The 18,993-nt window shown below is 48.9% G+C and overlaps 1 protein-coding gene across 2 annotated transcripts in view; it reads left to right on the top strand.

The window, feature by feature from the left end:
• The window catches only part of LOC116967354 (probable JmjC domain-containing histone demethylation protein 2C), a 71,214-nt gene that overhangs the window by 44,174 nt on the left and 8,047 nt on the right, over positions 1 to 18,993 (top strand). For both annotated transcript variants that reach the window (XM_033013863.1, XM_033013862.1), the window contains exons 8-19: positions 772 to 973; positions 2,531 to 2,748; positions 3,842 to 4,003; positions 7,507 to 7,602; positions 8,202 to 8,338; positions 8,673 to 8,850; positions 11,002 to 11,189; positions 12,004 to 12,258; positions 13,830 to 14,004; positions 16,736 to 16,826; positions 17,901 to 18,031; positions 18,826 to 18,945. In XM_033013863.1, coding sequence (XP_032869754.1) covers positions 772 to 973; positions 2,531 to 2,748; positions 3,842 to 4,003; positions 7,507 to 7,602; positions 8,202 to 8,338; positions 8,673 to 8,850; positions 11,002 to 11,189; positions 12,004 to 12,258; positions 13,830 to 14,004; positions 16,736 to 16,826; positions 17,901 to 18,031; positions 18,826 to 18,945 — 1,953 coding nt within the window. The remainder of the gene's footprint in view (positions 1 to 771; positions 974 to 2,530; positions 2,749 to 3,841; positions 4,004 to 7,506; positions 7,603 to 8,201; positions 8,339 to 8,672; positions 8,851 to 11,001; positions 11,190 to 12,003; positions 12,259 to 13,829; positions 14,005 to 16,735; positions 16,827 to 17,900; positions 18,032 to 18,825; positions 18,946 to 18,993) is intronic.

The following is an 18,993-nucleotide window of genomic DNA, read 5'->3' as shown; positions in this document are numbered from 1 at the left end:
GGCTTCCGTCTCCGCACCAAAGATCCCGTAGCGGAGCAAAGATACTAGTGCGGAGACGGAAGCCGGTTACGGAAACGTCCTCGTAAAAATCAAAGTTCTTTGGTAAAAATCTTCTCTTTTTCAGAATTTTAATTTATTAACACAAACTGTTCCCCCGCAACGTTGATTACACTGCGGGTCGGGTCGTCAGGTCTGGTTACAGAAATGGATGAAAAAAAGGCCCACCTCAGAAAACGTGGGGTTATTGCTATTAGAAACATAGCAAATAGGTGCAGGAGGAGGCCATTTGGCCCTTCGAGCCAGCACCGCCATTCATTGTGATCATGGCTGATCGTCCCCAATCAATAACCCGTGCCTGCCTTCTCCCCGCATCCCTTTATTCCACTAGTCCCTAGAGCTCTATCTAACTCTCTCTTAAATCCATTCAGTGATTTGGCCTCCACTGCCCTCTGTGGCAGGGAATTCACAACTTTCCGGGTGAAAACTTTTTCCTCACCTCGGTCTTAAATGGCCTCCCCTTTATTCTAAGACTGTGGCCCCTGGTTCTGGACTCGCCCAACATTGGGAACAATTTTCCTGCATCTAGCTTGTCCAGTCCTTTTATAAGTTTCTATAAGTTTTACCCTCATCCTTCTAAACTCTAGTGAATACAAGCCTAGTCTTTTCAATCTTTCCTCATATGACAGTCCCGCCATCCCATGGATCAATCTCGTGAACCTATGCTGTTGACGTCTCCATGGTGACCAACCTCCTCTTGGGTTTTCCCCGTAGGTCGATTGGAGGCGCCGGGCCACAAGGAGCAGCCGAAGCCAACGCTTCCCAAGAGTTTGGGGGAATCCTTTCTCCAGGACGTCCCGTGCACTGAGCTCTTCACGAACATCCCCCGCTGCAGAGACTGCTGGCCGAGTCGCAGCCGCAAGGGACCAGAGTCACCTCCCTTCTCCTGCTCTTGCAGATTCATGCATCTTCGCAGGTATGTCTCAAAGTCAATTTTATTTGTCAAAGTTCAGCGAGTCCTCAATATTCAAGAGAGTTTATTGTCATGTGTCCCAGATAAGACAATGAAATTCTTGCTTTGCTTCAGCACAACAGAATATAGTAGGCATGAATACAGAACAGATCAGTGTGTCCATATACCATTGTATAAATATATACACACATGAATAAATATAACAGATAAAGTGCAAATAAACAGATGATGGGTTATTAATGTTCAGAGTTCCCCAGTGTTCCTCCACCTTTGTTGGGGAACACTGGGAACTGAGCAGGAACTTCCTCGAGCATGAAGGAGAGTTCCAGTGACCTCATAGGACCTCCTCGGACCACGTGTCAACCATGCTGTGAGTTTGAGTTGAGGGCAAACTCTTCTAAACTCGCAGTTTAGGTCGCCGCAGTGGGACAGCCCCTTTACCTTGCACTAAATGTTATTCCCTTAATCATGTATCTATACACTGTAAATGGCTCGATTGTAATCATGTACTGTCCTTCCGCTGACTGGATAGCACGCAACAAAAACATTTCACAGTACCTTGGTACGCGTGACAATAAACTGTAATTGTAAGCTTGCATTCATGTAGCAGAGTCTCACAGTGTGGAAACAAACCGAAGATAGACACAAAAATCTAGAGTAACACAGCGGGACAGGCAGCATCTCTGGAGAGAAGGAATGGGTCGAGAAGCTTCTTCAGACTGAATGTCACCCGAAACGTCACCCATTCCTTCTCTCCAGAGATGCTGCCTGTCCCGCTGAGTTACTCCAGCTTTGTGATTCCATCTTACATTCAAATATAGTCTTTTCATCTCTGACTGTTTTCCATGATCTCTCTATCAAAAGGTTCCCTCTCCTGTATCAACCTATTAGTTGCCAAGCTTTGTCCTGCCCGTCTTCCCTTCTCTCCCCCCCCCACCCCCCCCACCCCACCCCCCCCCCACCCCACCCCCCCCACCCCACCCCCCCACCCACCAAAAAATCAGTCTGAAGCAGAGTCCCGACTCGAAACATCCATAATCTCCAGAGATGCTGCCTGACCTATCTCCAGAGAGGCTCCCTGGATGGGACTCTAGTCCCTGTAGTGCAGGAGGATGAGGGTGATCTTATAGAGATGTGTAACATCATGGGATTGTCTACACCTGCTGGAGGTGGTAGTTGAGGTGGGACCTTCTCAACATTTAAGACGTGATTAGGAACTTACATGGATAGGACAGATTTAGAGGGATCTCGGGCCAAAGCAAGAATGTGGGACCAGTGTAGGTGGGCCATCTTGGTCAGTATGGGCAAGTTGGGCCGAAGGGCCTGCTTCAACGCCGTATCGCTCTATGACCTGCTGCGTTACTCCAGAACATGGTGCTTATTTTTTTGTCAGCCATCATCTGCAGTTCATTGTTTAAACATCACACTGATGACAGATTTCAAACCAAGGAGTTATCCATGCACGTTGAAGTCAGAGTGGAGTTTCTTGTCGTATGTATACGTAAAGGTGAGATGCAGGTGCAATACAAATCTCACTCTTCCTTGTTCTACCGCTCGCAGGCTGTCTGTTGGCCGTAACGGTGGTCTGAAGGTTGAAGGCTTCTCCACGGAGGAGCAGATCAATGAAGAGATGCCGCTGGAGTCACCGACCGGTGCCACGGACACTGGCCTGGACCGCGACACTTCAGCCTACATCCTGGGGCACGTTGGTGACCTTTTCTGTGGCCTGGTGCTGTCTGAGCAAGGACTGCTGGAGAGGATCGGCAAGAGCTACGACGGTAAGTACGTCCGATTCTGGGACGGTCGCAAGTCATGTCAAGTTGCCAGTTGCACGCATGGCAATGTGCCAAATCTCACCTCACTGCAGTGGCGGCATATCCCAGTGGAATGTGCCAACATCACGCTATATGCCTGGCACAAGGGGCAGAGAAATGTGGACGCAGCCCAGACCATCGCACACATCAACCTCCCTCCCATTGACTATGCTTACACCACACGCTGCCTCGGCAAGGCCAGCAGCATAATCTGGCCCATAATGTCGCACCCTGGCCACTCCCTCTTCTCCCACCAGGTATAGAAGTGTGAAAACGCACACCTCCAGATTCAGGGACAGCTTCTTCCCAGCTGTCAGTCTCTCAAAGTCCACTGATATCTTCCTTACTTGCACTTGTTTTGTGGAGGCCAATTCACTGGATGTTTTCATGAGAGAGTTAGATTTAGCTCTTAGGGCTAAAGGAATCGAGGAATATGGGGGGGGAGAAGGCAGGAACGAGGTACTGATTTTGGATGATCAGCCATGATCATATTGAATGGCGGTGCTGGTTCGAAGGGCCGAATGGCCTCCTCCTGCACCTATTTTTCTATGTTTCTGTAATTGTTTAAAGATTTGTCCTATTTGACACAAAAAGCTGGAATAGCTCAGCGGGTCAGACGGCATCTCTGGAGAAAAGGAATAGGTGAAATTTCGGGTCGAGGCCCTTCAGTCTGCAGAAGGGTCTCGACCCGAAACGTCACCCATTCCCCCTCTCCCGAGATGCCGCCTGACCCGCCGATTTACTCCAGCTATTTGTCTGTCTGCGGTTTAAACCAGAAATTGCAGTTCCTTCCTACACATCCTTGGCTGTCACTTAATGTACACAATAGATAACAGCTGGCCCAGCATCAGTGGTAGCTGGATAACTATCATTGACTCTCTCCCTGTATTTACCAGTATTGTTTCTCCTATGGGTTGCTATGGTTAAACATCTCCTGCAGTGCCACTGATCGGTTCTGCAATCAGCTGCTGGATGTGACTCAAGTGGTGCACTAACAACGGAGACATCGATAGAAATGATTGTTGGTATGTCCAACTTTTTTGTTTTCAATCAACAGGGGCCATTGCTTGCAAGGCAGCAAACGGAGAGAAGGAAGAGAGGTGTGACTGTTGTCATTCCGTGGTCTTCAACCTGCACTGGGTCTGCCTGTGGTGCGGGTTCTTTGTCTGCATGGAGTGTTACAGCATGAAGCAGAAAAAATGCACAAGGAACGACAAAGGTAACTCAGTCTTTGTCTGTGTGTGTCAGCGTGTGTGTGTGCGCGCGCTCGTGTGTGTGTGTGCGCGGATGTGAGTTTGTGCGTGCGTACACGTGAGTTTGTGTGTGTGCGTGTGCGCACGTGTTTGAGTGTGTGCGCACGAGAGTTTGTGTGCGCTCGCATGTGTGAGCTCGCATGTTGGTGTGTGTGCACGTGTAGTTGCACACTCGCTCCGTGTGTGTGTGCCCGTGTTTGTATGTGGATACGCGCTTGTGTGTGTGATTGCGCGCGTGTGTGTGTGTGCTTGCGTGGGTTTGTGTGCCCGCGTGAGTGTGTGAGTATACACGTTTGTGTGTGTGTGTTTGTAATGGGGGAGCAGTGGGCAGCAGCTATGATACACACTGACTGGCCATGACTCAATGCTGACACACGCATCACTGAGTCAGGAGGTGATGGCTTTGTGTTTCAGTCTGCTGATCCCTCGCATATAACACTCCACTGCAGTATTGCTGCATAATAGCAATTGGCACCTTTCACTAACCTGAGCTCTCAACTGATTTATCGGGTGCCTCTAAGTGACCCCATGTCAAGTTTCTGAATTCAAGTAAAGGAGCTCTTTGGTTTTCCTAGCATCACTAAAAATTATTATCTAATCCTATTATCTCTTTGCTGTTGGTCATGGAATCATACTGCATGGACCCAGGCCCTTCGGCCCAACTTGTCCATGTCGATCTAGATTGCTGACTGTGATTCCTACATTATAACAATGACCAGACATCAAACATAATACTAACACATAAAACATAAACTACCAAGCACTTGAGACATCGTAGTGTGAGAGGCACTATGAAAATGCAGATCTCTCATCCAAGTGTAATTAAACAGGAATGAAAGGTCTGATTGACAAAGCTGGGTCTCCTGCAGTGTTACTCCATTTACACTACATGCTGCCTCAGCAATAATCAAGGACCAGTCGCACCCTGGTCACTCCCTCATCTCCCCTCTCCCATCTGGCATAAGATATAGGAGTGTGAAAACGCACACCTCCAGACTCAGGGGTAGTTTCTTCCCAGCTGTTATCAGGCAACTGAACCATCCTACCACAACTAGAGAGCAGTGCCGAACTACTATCTACCTCTCTTATGACCCCCGGACTCTCCCTGATCGGACTTTGCTGCCGTGGGTTTTCTCCGGGTGCTCTGGTTTCCTCCCACACTCCAAAGGCGTGCAGGTTTGTAGGACAATTGGCTTTGGTAAAAATTGTAAAAAGTAAAATAGGACAATGCTAGTGTACGGGGTGACTGCTGGTCGGCGCGGACTTGGTGAGCCGAAGGGTCGATATCCACACTCAAACCAAAATCTAAAAAGCAACCCAACCCGAAACATCACCTATATACATTTTCTCCAGAGATGCTGCTTGACCGGCTGTGTTACTCCTGCACTCTGTGTCTATCTTTGGTATAAACCAGCATCTGCAGTTCTTTGGTTATACAGTGTTCTGGGCACAGGCTGAGGTGGCATTTTTTGACACCTATGAGCCTTTGATATATCCACCGCCCCCACTCTGTTGCTGCTTTGACAATATGTTCTATTTTCCGTCTGATTGAACTCCAGCTTTGAGCTTCCCCTTGTCCTGCGTTACCCCTGGGGTGGTGGCTTTGAAAAGCCTGGAGCTGGTGAACGCTTCACCACTGCTGTGTTGTGGAAACAGCATGCACCGCTGAACGCCCAAAGAGGGCTGAATGAATGAATTGCTGCATTAATTATTGATGTCCTTCATGGAAGTACATCCACAGCTGGTATCTGCTCCAGGCCTAAGTGACCCGCCATAACGCGATCGATTCTTAATGGGCCATTAGGGATGACCATTAAACGCTGGCCACGGCTCGTGAGCAAATAATGAAAAGGTTTTAAATTTCCAAATTTTATCTTCAGTGCAGTTCAGTTTATCGTCACTTGAGCGGAGGCAGAGTGAAACGCTTTTGTTGCGCGCAATACATGAGTACAATCGAGCCATTCACAGCGTGCTGATACATGATAAGGGAATTACGTTTAGTGCAAGATAAAGCCAGTAAAGTCTGATCAAAGATAGCTGGATAGTAGTTCAGCACTGCTCGCTGGGTGCGGTAAGATGGATCCGTTCAGTTGGCACCAAACCCCTGGCAGATGCCAGACGATGGGTGTCAGAGTGACCTGTCCTCCACCTTGGCCACACACTCATCTCACCCCTGCCTTCGGGAAGAAGGAACTGCAACGTCCAGGTTCAGGAACAGCTTCTTCCCTACACCCATTAAACACTACAACCTCCAAATAAGCTCCTAACTACATAGACTTGGGGGCATTGGGTTTTGTGTTTTTGTACAGTTATTGTTTGTTTGATTTTGTGTGTGTGTGTGTGTGTGTGTGTGTGTATATTATATACATGTGTGTATGTGTATATGTGTGTGTGTACATATATAAAACATTGTAAATAGGTGCAAGAGTAGGCCATTGGTCCCTTCGAGCCAGCACCTCTATTCAGTGTGATCATGGTTGATCATCCAAAATAAGTACCCCGTTCCTGCTTTTTCCCCTGATATATATGTGTATATAGTTAGGATGTGTAATAATAATAATGGATGGGGTTTATATAGCGCCTTTCTAATACTCAAGGCGCTTTACATCGCATTATTCATTCACTCCTCAGTCACACTCGGTGGTGGTGAGCTACTTCTGTAGCCACAGCTGCCCTGGGGCAGACTGACGGAAGCGTGGCTGCCAATCTGCGCCTACGGCCCCTCCGACCACCACCAATCACTCGCACACATTCACACACAGGCAAAGGTGGGTGAAGTGTCTTGCCCAAGGACACAACGACAGTATGCACCCAAGCGGGATTCGAACCGGCTACCTTCCGGTTGCCTAGCCGAACACTTAGCCCATTGTGCCATCTGTCGTCCCAAAACAGGAAAGAACTGCAGTCTGAAGAAGGGTTTCGGCCCGAAACGTCGCCTATTTTCTTCGCTCCATAGATGCTGCTGCACCCGCTGAGTTTCCCCAGCAATTTTGTGTACCTTAAAGAACTGCAGATGCTGGTTTAAATCGAAGGCAGACACAAAATGCTGGAGTAACTCAGCGGGACAGGCAGCATCTCCAGAGAGAAGGAATGGGTGACGTTTACACATATATTGTTACGTGTCTATATACGGACACTGAACCTTGTCTCTTGTTTATTATATTGTTTACAGAGTACTATACTTACATATTCTGTTGTGCTGCTGCAAATAAGAATTTCATTATTCTGTCGGGGACATATGACAATAAAACACTGTTGGCTTGACTTAGTGTAACATGACTTTAAGACAGTAACTGTCCACAAACCTGTCACCTTGCCTGAGCATGAAGTGACAACATGATGTCATTAACGATACAGGCACGAAGGTTTTGGGGGAACTGTCTGAGAAAATATTGTTCTGTCGGCTGACCTGTAACAGGATGCCCTCCATGTTCGCCAGATTTCTGACGTGATTACTATTTCCTTTCAGAGAGGGGCGAGGACTTCACAACCTGGCTGAAATGTGCCAAGGGACACAACCATGACGTGAAGAGCCTGCAGCCAACACAGCTGGTTCCTAACACCGGTAAGAGCTGAAGAACTAAACTAAACTATGGTAGACACAAAATGCTGGAGTAACTCAGCGGGACAGGCAGCATCTCTGAAGAGAAGGAATGGGTGACTTCGGGTCGAGACCCTTCTTCAGACTGAAGGAGGGTCTCGACCCAAAACGTCACCCACAAACTCTCAGGGAATTCACAGAAGCACGGATACCTGCCAAACGCTGGGATCTAATCGGGAAGGCTCAGAAAATACTGGAGGTAGACACAAAATGCTGGAGTAATTCAGCGGGACTGGTGCCGTCTGTACGGAGTTTGTATTTTCTCCCCGTGACTGCGTGGGTTTTCTCCGGGTACTCGGGTTTCCTCCCACACTCCGAAGATGTGCAGGTTTGTAGGTTAATTGGCTTCTGTAAATTGGAAGGATGGAACTAGTGCACGGGTAATTGTTGGTCGCGCAAAGGGCCCCTTTGCACGCTGTAACTCTAAACTGAACTAAACAAAAACTCGAGAAAGGGCTCGCACCTTCATGAAGGTGTGTGTGGGGGGGGGGGGGGGGGGGGGGGGAGGAAGGAAGTGAGAGATGCCTCGACTGACCTTTCTTTGCTTCTGTTTTTTCCCCCAGCACTGGTCAGCCTGTGTGAAAAGATGCACAGAGGCAAGAAGAGACTGGGCATCAAATCAAATTGCACTTGTGTCGACGGAGATAAGAACTGGGCTCTCAAAGCAGCTGTGGCAGCTGTGGTGAACAAGAGTGTGAAGGTAGCTGCTGACTTCAAAGTGATAATTCAAAAGAGTCGAGTGTTTTATCGTCATGTGTCCCAAACAGAACAGTGGCATTCTCACTTGCAGCGGCACAACAGAATATGTAACATATGTAATCTGTAATATATATATACACACGCACACACACACTCGCGCGCGCACACACACGCATGCGAACGCACACATGTGCACACACACGCATGCGAATACACGCATGCGAACACACACATGTGCACACACACACGCGTACACACACAGTTGTTTTTCTGACATTGGCCGTTCCGTTTTTGCACAGACTGCTAACATTTTGTTCTGCGCTCCATATTCGCAGTTACAGACAGAGGCCAAAGTGGAAGGGGCAAACTCGGTGACGTCTGGAGAGAAGCCTGTCGCGACGAGGTCAACATCTGAGCACAGCCAAGGGTCCAACATCAACCACTCCTGTTCCCAGTCACCCCTGCACTGGTTGGCAGAGCTGGCCACACGCAAGGCAAAGCAAGAAGCAAACGGTGAGGAAACGGAAGGAACAACCAAGACTCGAGGGCCTGAACTACAGGGAGAGGTTGAGCAGGGTGGGACTCTATTCCTTGGAGCGCTGGAGGATAAGGGGTGATCTTATAGAGGTGTATAAAATCACGACAGGAATAGATCGGATAAACGCACAGACTCCCTTGCCCAGAGTAGGGGAATCGAGGACCAGTGAACATAGGTTTAAGGTGAAGGGGAAAAGATTGAATAGGAATCTGAGGGGTAACTTTTTCACACAAAGGGTGGTGGGTGTATGGAACAAGCTGCCAGAGGAGGTAGTTGAGGCTGGGACTATCGTAACGTTTAAGAAACATTTAGATAGGTACATGGATAGGACAGGTTTGGGCCAAACGCAGGCAGGTGAGACTGGTGTAGCTGGGGCATGTTGGCCGGTGTGGGCAAGTTGGGCCGAAGGGCCTGTTTCCATGCTGACCACCAGTGTGTCGCGTGTGGATGTCACCTGGCAGTGTGAACGTTGGGTTACAATCTCCAGTGGTGCTGGCCTTGCTGTTACCCCACAAACTATATATGATCCAGTGTGTAGGAAAGAACTGCAGATGCTGGTTTAAATCGAAGGTAGACACAAAATGCTGGAGTTACTCAGCGGGACAGGCAGCATCTCTGGAGAGAAGGAATGGGCAACGTTTCGGGTCGAGACCCTTCTTCAGACAGACCTAGTTTAGTCTAGTCTAACATAGTTTAGCTTAATTTAGTTCATTTTTATGTTTAGCTTTTTGTCGCATCTACCAAGTTATAGTAAAAAGCTTTTGTTGCATGCTAATCATTCAGCGGAAAGACAACACCCCTTGCCTGATGGGGAAGGGTAGGAGGGAGTGACTAGGGTCGACAGATGGCACAATGGGCTAAGTGTTCGGCTGGCAACCGGAAGGTAGCCGGTTCGAATCCCGCTTGGAGTGCATACTGTCGTTGTGTCCTTGGGCAAGACACTTCACCCACCTTTGCCTGGGTGTGAATGTGTGTGAGTGATTGGTGGTGGTCGGAGGGGCCGTAGGCGCAGATTGGCAGCCACGCTTCCGTCAGTCTGCCCCAGGGCAGCTGTGGCTACAGAAGTAGCTTACCACCACCGAGTGTGACTGAGGAGTGAATGAATAATGCGATGTAAAGCGCCTTGAGTATTAGAAAGGCGCTATATAAATCCCATCCATTATTATTATTATTAGGGTGAGTGTCTGGTAGTTGAATTTTTAAAAAAAAACAGTTTTGAACTATTTAAAGCTGAAACATTTTATCTGATTTGATATAAATGTGGTAGTTCTGGATTTTGGAACATAAAAAAAAACGAGGACCAACAATAGCCTTGCTGCCTCGTGAGCCCGCTGCAGTGTGTGTTAATTTAAGACCAGGTAACCACAGGAAGATGACCTGTGTCTGGTCCCTGTCACGCAAGGACTCTTTATACAAAGGCCTTTATACAGTGAGTGTTTCTTCTAAGGATGCACAGCTAACATTATCATTTAGATGTGTAGGAAGGAACTGCAGATGCTGGTTCAAATCGAAGACAGACACAAAATGCTGGAGTAACTCAGCGGGACAGGCAGCATCTCCGGAGAGAAGGAATGGGAGAAGTAAATGTTGTTATAGTACCTTGAAGGGCCGAATTACCTAATTCTGCTCCTGTAACTTATGAATTAGTCATGGCATCATGCAGCATGGAAACAGGCCCTTCAGCCCCGCTAGCCCATGCCGACCCACATGCCCCATCTACGCTAGACCTACTTGCCTGCATTTGGTCCTTATCCCACTAAATCTTTCCTATCCGTGTACCTGTCCAAATGTCTCTTTTCTTGGGAGTATGTGAGACTGGGAGTATCTGGGAATGTTTGGGAGTGTCTAGAACCTGGGGTAAATTTCACCAACCCAGGGGGTAAATTTGTCGATTCAGGATTTGTGCATATTATTTCTCATTGACTGACTGTGTTTGGTTCTGGTATACTGGTATCTGTTCATTATTAATTGTTCATAAATAAGTGAAGTAACATTGTTATGTGGTATTAACGTTGCCAGGGGTAAACGGGACAAAAAAGGTTGGCAGCCTCTGCTCTAGAATGAGCTGGGGTGGATATATTTGCTGGGAGCTCAATTGATTGAATCCTCTTCACCTCTGACCACAGAAGCAGAAGATGTGCAGTGTCACAGGCCCAGAAGCACGTCGTCCAGGAGCCCCGTGGACCAGGAATCGAGGACAAGCGAGCACGGCTCAACCCTGTGCGACCTGCTGACCACCACGGCGGGAAAACTGCGCATGGGATCCACGGACGCTGGCATCGCCTTCGCTCCGGTCTACACAACACTAAACAGCGTAAGCACGGGTCTTTACTTTGGAGATACAGTGCGGAAACAGGCCCCTTCGCCCACCGAGTCTGCGCCGACCAGCGATCCCCACAACACCAACACTACCCTACACACGCTAGCGAGAATTTTACATTTATATACATTCGTACAGAGGCAACTAACCTACACACCTGCACGTCTTTGGAGTGTGGAAGGAAACCGGAAGTCTCGGAGTAAACCCACGGTGGGGGGACACACACACACACGTACAAACTCTGCACAGACAGCACCCATAGTCAGGATCGAACCCGGGTCTCTGGCGCTGTAAGGCAGCAACTCTACTCCTCCACTAGAAACATGGAAACATAGAAAATAGGTGCAGGAGTAGGCCATTCGACCCTTCGAGCCTGCACCGCCATTCAATATGATCATGGCTGATCATCCAACTCAGTATCCCGTACCTGCCTTCTCTCCATACCCCCTGATCCCTTTAGCCACAAGGGCCACATCTAATTCCCTCTTAAATATAGCCAATGAACTGGCCTCAAGTACCTTCTGTGGCAGAGAGTTCCAGAGATTTACTACTCTGTGAAAAATGTTTTTCTCATCTCGGTCCTAAAGGATTTCCCCTTTATCCTTAAACTGTGACCCCTTGTCCTGGACGTCCCCAACATCGGGAACAATCTTCCTGCACTAAAACATACGTTTAACTCACACGCACAAACAAACAACAAAATGAAGAAGGGACAGACAGACTGTTGGCGAGGCAGCCATTTGATGGTCCTGGCAACATCCTCATTCTAAAAGTTTCTAAAATGTGGTTGTTCTTTCTGACGCGACAGTGCAGCATGGCGTCACGGAGTATGCCCAGCATCCTGGACGACATTATCGCTTCAGTGGTGGAGAAGAAGATTCCGATCACCAAACCACAGAGGCAGCGATCGGAGAGAGAATCGAACCCCTTCCCCATGCAAAGTGAAGAACTCAACTCCACACTTCATTACTCCTGGCTCGCCAAGGGCTGTTTCCCATGGATACAAGATCCTGCCGACAAGAACAACTGGAGATTCTTCCGGGAATACTGGGCGAAAGGGCTGGTGAGAAATGCCTCCATTTAACCTGTGTAGTTTATTGTCCCGTGTACCGAGGTACAGTGAAAAGCTTTTTGTTGCGTGCTATCCAGACTATTCGATCTATCTTTCCCTCTCAACCCCATCCTCCTGCCTTCTCCCTTTGGCACCTTAATCAAGAACCTGCCAATCTCTGCCTTAGAACGACCCAATGACTTAACCCCCACCACCGTGTGTGGCAATGAATTCCACAGAAGCACCGCCCTCTGGCTAAAGAAATTCTCCCTCATCTCATTTACCATTGTTAAGGTACGTCCTCCTATTCTGAGGCTGTGCCCTGGGTCCTGGACTCTCCCACTAGTGGAAACATCCTCTCCGTATCCAAGCCTTGTGGAGAGGAACCTGGACAATACATAGATACAGAGAAAACTAGGTGCTGGAGTAGGCTATTCGATCCATTGAGTCAGCACCGCCATTCCATATGATCATGGCTGATCATCCAGAATCAGTACCCCGTTCCTGCTTTCTCCCCATATCCATTGATTCTGTTAGCCCTAAGAGCTAAATATAACTCTCTCTTGAAAACATCCAGTGAAATGGCCTCCACTGCCTTCTGTGGCAGACCAGAAACTTCACCCATTCCTTCTCTCCAGAGATACTGCCTGTCCCGCTGAGTTACTCCAGCATTTTGTTTCTACCTTCCGAATTTCACTGTACATGTGACAATATTGTACCATTGTCCTCTGCCTCGCATCCCCTCCTGCATTGAGGAAGGGAGAGGAACCTGGTCACGTCAAAGCTGGGGAGGGTCATGTCCCTCAGGAAGCTCACCGGGAAGGCTGGCTCTGTCCTGGGGGGGTGTAGTTGGATTAACGGGAGGTTGGTCTTGGAGGGGAGAATGCTCCTCAAACTGCGGAGCATCCTGGACAATACAGCTCACCCCCTCCATGACACACTGGTCAACCTGAGGAGCACCTTCAGCAACAGACTGGTTCCACCAAGATGCAGCACAGAACGCCACAGGAGATCCTTCTTCCCTGTGGCCCTGTGGCTATCAAGCTGTACAACTCCTTCCCCTTCTGTCGTGGGGTAGACAGACTCCCCCTTCCCTCTCAATCTTTGCACATCCCCAATCCTTTCCCCTCGTCGCTTTAATTTCATGTTTCGTGCATCTTGTGTTTTCCTGGCTGATTGATTCCCCTCCTGGGATGAATGAAGTACTATGGCACAATGGGCTAAGTGTTCGGCTGGCAACCGGAAGGTAGCCGGTTCGAATCCCGCTTGGAGTGCATACTGTCGTTGTGTCCTTGGGCAAGACACTTCACCCACCTTTGCCTGTGTGTGAATGTGTGTGAGTGATTGGTGGTGGTCGGATGGGCCGTAGGCGCAGATTGGCAGCCACGCGTCCGTCGGTCTGCCCCAGGGCAGCTGTGGCTACAGAAGTAGCTTACCACCACCGAGTGTGACTGAGGAGTGAATGAATAATGTGATGTAAAGCGCCTTGAGTATTAGAAAGGCGCTATATAAATCCCATCCATTATTATTATTATTACTATCGTATCGGCTGTGTGCTGACTGCAGTGTTTTTCGTTCTGAAGCCGGTGCTGGTGTCTGGAGTGCTGATGGCGACGGACAGTAACTCGTGGGGGCCGGAATGCTTGCGGCAGGACCTGGGGGAGCAGAGTGTGAGCTTGGTCAATTGCCGGGACCAGTCGGTGCTCACCAGAGCCAGGAGCAAGGAGTTCTGGGAGGGATTCAAGACCAACAACTCCAGTGAGTAGCTCAACGTCGCCCCTCCACTTTAGTTCCTTCCGAACAACAAGAGTACGGGGTTCGATCCTCACCTCGGCTGCTCACCGCGTGGAGATTGCACCTCCTCCCGCGGGTTTCCTCCAGGCACTCCCGTGTCCTCCCGCACCACCACCACGCGCGCGTTTTTGTAGGTTTAGTTTACTTTAGTTTCCTGATACAATGCTGAAACGAGGAAACACTTTCTCTCACAGAGAGTTGTGAGTCTGTGGAATTCTCTGCCTCAGAGGGCGGTGGAGGCAGGTTCTCTGGATACTTTCTAGAGAGCTAGATAGGGCTCTTAAAAATAGCGGAGTCAGGGTATATGGGGAGAAGGCAGGAACGGGGTACTGATTGGGGATGATCAGCCATGATCACATTGAATGGCGGTGCTGGCTCGAAGGACCAAATGGCCTACTCCTGCACCTATTGTCTATTGTCTATTGAAACAGGCCCTTCGGCCCACCGACTTTGCGTAGATCAGAGATCCCATCACATTAGCACTACCCTACACACACACACTAGGGACAGTTTTATTTTATTTTTATACCAAGGCACTTAATCTGCAAACCTGTACGCCTTTGGTGTGTGGGAGGAAGCTGAAGATCTCGGAGAAAACCCACGCAGGTCACGGGGAGAATGTGCAAACTCCATACAGACAAGCACCCGTAGTCAGGATTGAACCCAGGTTTCTGGTGTTGTAAGGCAGCAGCTCTACCCGCTGCGCCACCGAGTTAATCGGCCCCTCTAAAGGGCCAGTCCCACTTTCACGACCTAATTCACGACCTCTGCCGAGTTTGCCCTTGACTCGTACTCGCAGCATGGTCGTCACGAGGTTGTAGGAGGTCATAGGTAGGTCGTGGCAGGCCGTGATGCTAGTCGTAGGTACTCGTGGCATCAAGTAGGTCGGGGCGTTTTTTCTAGCCTGATGAAAAATGTCCACGAGTAAAAAAGGGTGTGAATTAGGTCGTGAAAGTGGGACAGGCCCTTAATTTGTTTCCAGCCTGTCGGGATCCGATGCAAAAATGGGATGACGTGGAACTTGTACGAACGGTTGGTCGATGTGGACTCAGTGGGTTAAACATGTTTCCATGTCGTATCTCTAAAAGTAAAATGAAAATTAAGCTGCACCAATATACATTGCATGGTCACGGATAGATACACTTGATCCATTATTCAATGCGCATCCTCCACCTCACTCACAGATATCTTATCTACACAAACTCCCTGAAGCTGTAACCCTCTGTTAAATTCATGACTACTTCTTACTTCTGGGCCTCAATGAAATTGTTTTTTTTTAAAGCAAAAGGTAAATGCAGCAGATGTTGAAACTGTGAAGTGAGATCAGAAAATGTTGGAATTACTGACGAAAAGCCACTGGCATAAAACATTTTTTCCCCTCTTTCCACTAAAGCGAGCTGCCAAACAGTCCCAGCATTTTCTGCCAGACCTAACGATCGTTTGGCTGGACACCGTCGCTCAGTCCACCTGATCTCCCGGTTGCTGAACGCCTTTAACTCCCCTTCCCATTCCCACACTGACCTTTCTGTCCTGGGCCTCCTCCATTGTCAGAGTGAAGCCACATGCAACTGGAGGAACAGCACCTCTTGTTTCCCTTGGGCAGCTTACACACCAGCAGTGTGACTTATGATTTCTCTAACTTCAAGTAACCCTGTCTCTCTGTCCCTCCCCCACCCTAGTCGTTGTACTAGTTTCACTGTCACCCTGATGAGTTTTGTTGTGTGTAACTCATTTTCACCTAGCTCACAGCCAACAACCGACTGCTTCCTGGTTACTTTTTTGCATATCTTTCATTTCTTTACTCCATATCACCATCTATATCTCTCGTTCCTTTCTCCCCTGACTGTCTGAAGAAGGGTCTCGACCCAAAACGTCGCCCGTTCCTTCTATCCAGAGATGCTGCCTGTCCCGCTGAGTTACTCCAGCATTTTGTTTAATTTAGTTTTTGGAGAAACAGCGCGGAAATGGGCGTTTCGACCCTCCGAGTCGGCACCGACCAGCGATCCCCACACGTCAACACAAGCCCACGCACACTAGGGACAATTTACACTTATACCAAGTGTACAAACCCAAGCCAATTAACCTACACACCTGTACGTCTTTGGAGTGTGGGAGGAGACCGAAAATCTTGGAGAAAACCCACGCAGGTCACGAGGAGAACGTACAAACTCCGTACAGACAGCACCCGTAGTTGGGATCGAACCCGGGTCTCCGGCGCTGCAAGCACTGTAATGCCCCTGTCCCACTTAGGAAACCTGAACGGAAACCTCTGGAGGCTTTGCGCCCCACCCAAGGTTTCCGTGCGGTTCCCGGAGGTCTTTGTCAGTCTCCCTACCTGCTTCAACTACCTGCAACCTCCGGGAACCACCTGCAAACTCCGGGAACCGCACGGAAACCTTGGGTGGGGTGCAAAGTCTCCAGAGGTTTCCGTTCATGTTTCCTAAGTGGGACAGGGGCATAAAGCAGCAACTCTACCGCTGCGCCACCGCGCCCGCCCTTTGCGACTACCACCAGCGATTTTCTGAGCCTCCCTGATCGGATCGCAGTGTTCGGCAGGTTCCCCCGCCTCCGTGAATTCCCTGAGAGTTTGCGGACGGGTTGTTATTAAGCAGTTGCTGGCGCGACAGCAAGGTGGATCAGCGCGTCTCCCGCTGTCAGACGATGATTGATGAAGCCCTCTCTGTTTCTCCCGCAGACTGCCACAGGCTCAAGGGTAGAAGCTCGAAGATCTTGCGGTTAGATTACTGTGCTTCAGAGAAAGAGTTCAGCCAACAGATGCCTGCACAGTAAGTGGCAAGTGGTTTTACCGACATAGTGGAAAGGAAGTATATCATCTATAAATGTAAAGGCCGTGTTATCCACGAGGTGGAAACCACAAGATAAAGAACGTGAACTATTTTTTTTTTTTTTAAACTGGATGCTCTGTGCCTTCAACAATTCCGAACAATATCATTCTTCTCAGCATTTAATAATAATCTAGATAAGGATACAAGAGGAATGTTCGTAAGTGATAGGAGCAGAATTAGGCCATTCGGCCCATCGAGTCTACTCCAGCATTCAATCACGGCTGATCTATCTCTCCCCCCCTCTCCTCAACCCCATTCTCCTGGCTAAGATAGACACAAAAAGCTGGAGTAACTCAGCGGGTCAGGCAGCATCTTTGGAGAGAAGGAATGGGTGACGCTTTGGGTTGGAACCCTTCTTCAGACCCGACCCAAAACGTTACCCATTCCGTCTCTCCAGAGATGCTGCCTGGCCCGCTGAGTTAGTCCAGCTTTTTGTGTCCATCTTCACTTTAAACCAGTTCCTCCCTACACCATTCCACTGCCTTCTCCCCATAACCCCTGACAGCCCTGAATGAAGGATATATATTACTAGGATTGCATGGTGTGTGAAGGCCAGCATTGATAGTTGTTGACTTACAGAGCAACATAGAGGATACAGGACCCTTTGGCCCATCTAGGGTGTGATAGTAATCCCGTTATTCCCACTCCTCCACCCTCTCCATGTAGACAAGTGGAGCTCAGCCAAGAATCCCCCCCCTTAAGCTCACAGCCTTTGGCCATTGAGCATAATTAAAGCTGTTGTGACCCTCATAGAGTCATACAGCACAGAAACAGGCCCTTCAGCCCAGCTTGTCCATGCTATCTACACTGTCTGTGTTTGGCCCATATCCCGCTAAGCTTCTCCGATCCATGTACGTATCTAAATGCTTCTTAAGCATTGTCATCGTGCCTGCCTCAACTACCTCCTCCGGCAGCTTGTTCCATACACCCAGCACACTTTGGCTCGAAGGGCCGAATGGCCTACTCCTGCACCCATTTTCTATGTTTGTCTTTAACTGCTGTTCCTGTTTGCAGGTTCGAAGAGCTGCACAAACACTTGCCGTTGCCGGAATACACCAGGAATGACGGAAAACTCAACCTTGTCTCCCGGTTCCCAGAGGAGACGGCAAAGTCGCAGCTGGAGCTGAGAGTGTGCAGTGTGTATGGTGAGCAGAGGCCTACAATTGTAAAGAGCCTGTCCATTGTCACAGCCTTCCCTCTGTCTCCCCCTGCACTGATCATCACATTATTGCAGCAGGGACCTTCTTCCCAGAGCATTATTTAGTTTATTTTAAGTTAGGTTTAGTTTAGTTTAGTTAAATTAGAGATACAGCACAGAAACAGGCCCATTGGCCCACCGAGTCTGTGCCGACCAGCCATCACCCCTGTACACCAGCACTATCCGATACACAAGGGAACAATCTACAATCTTAGAGTTGTTACTCCAGCACTTAGTGTCTCTTCTACTGAGGTTACATTCACAGGCCATTGATTAGCTGGCTTATCCCTGCTGCCCTTGAACACTGTATTTGCTGTGTATTAGTAACGTGGCATCTCACATGTGCCCAGTGATGGTTTAACAATCCCCATCAATCACTCCCACGGCAGCCTGGCGTCCATCCCATTGGTCGCAGATCTTTACCCTGTGGCTGGAAATACATTACTAATTTCCAGCTGTGTGTGCGTGTGTGTGTTTGTGTGTGTATATGAGAGTGTGTGAGTGTGAGTGAGTGTGTGTGAGTGTTTGTGTGTGTGTATATGAGAGTGTGTGTGTGTGAGTGAGTGTGTGTGAGTGTTTGTGTATATGAGAGTGTGTGTGTGAGTGTGTGTGTGAGTGAGAGAGTGTGTGAGTGAGTGTTTGTGTGTGTGTATATGAGAGTGTGTGCGAGTATGTGAGTGAGTGCGTGTGGGTGTGTTTAACAGCTGTTTTTGACAAGATACGTCTGTTGTTTTTTTGCAGGCCTGAGCCTGGATGATGGGAATAAAGGAAGCACAAGTCTCCACCTGGAGCTGACCGACACCCTCCACATCCTGGTCCATGTCGAACCCCCAAAGGAAGACCGGAAGACGCTAGAGAAAGGTACATCGAAAGCTCGCTGTCGCTCTCTCCACCGCACTGAACTCTGCT

This window comes from Amblyraja radiata, chromosome 39 (assembly GCF_010909765.2).
Source record: "Amblyraja radiata isolate CabotCenter1 chromosome 39, sAmbRad1.1.pri, whole genome shotgun sequence".
Taxonomy (NCBI): domain Eukaryota; kingdom Metazoa; phylum Chordata; class Chondrichthyes; order Rajiformes; family Rajidae; genus Amblyraja; species Amblyraja radiata.
Note: the sequence above shows the minus strand (reverse complement) of the source record. Positions and strands in the feature narration are given on the sequence as shown.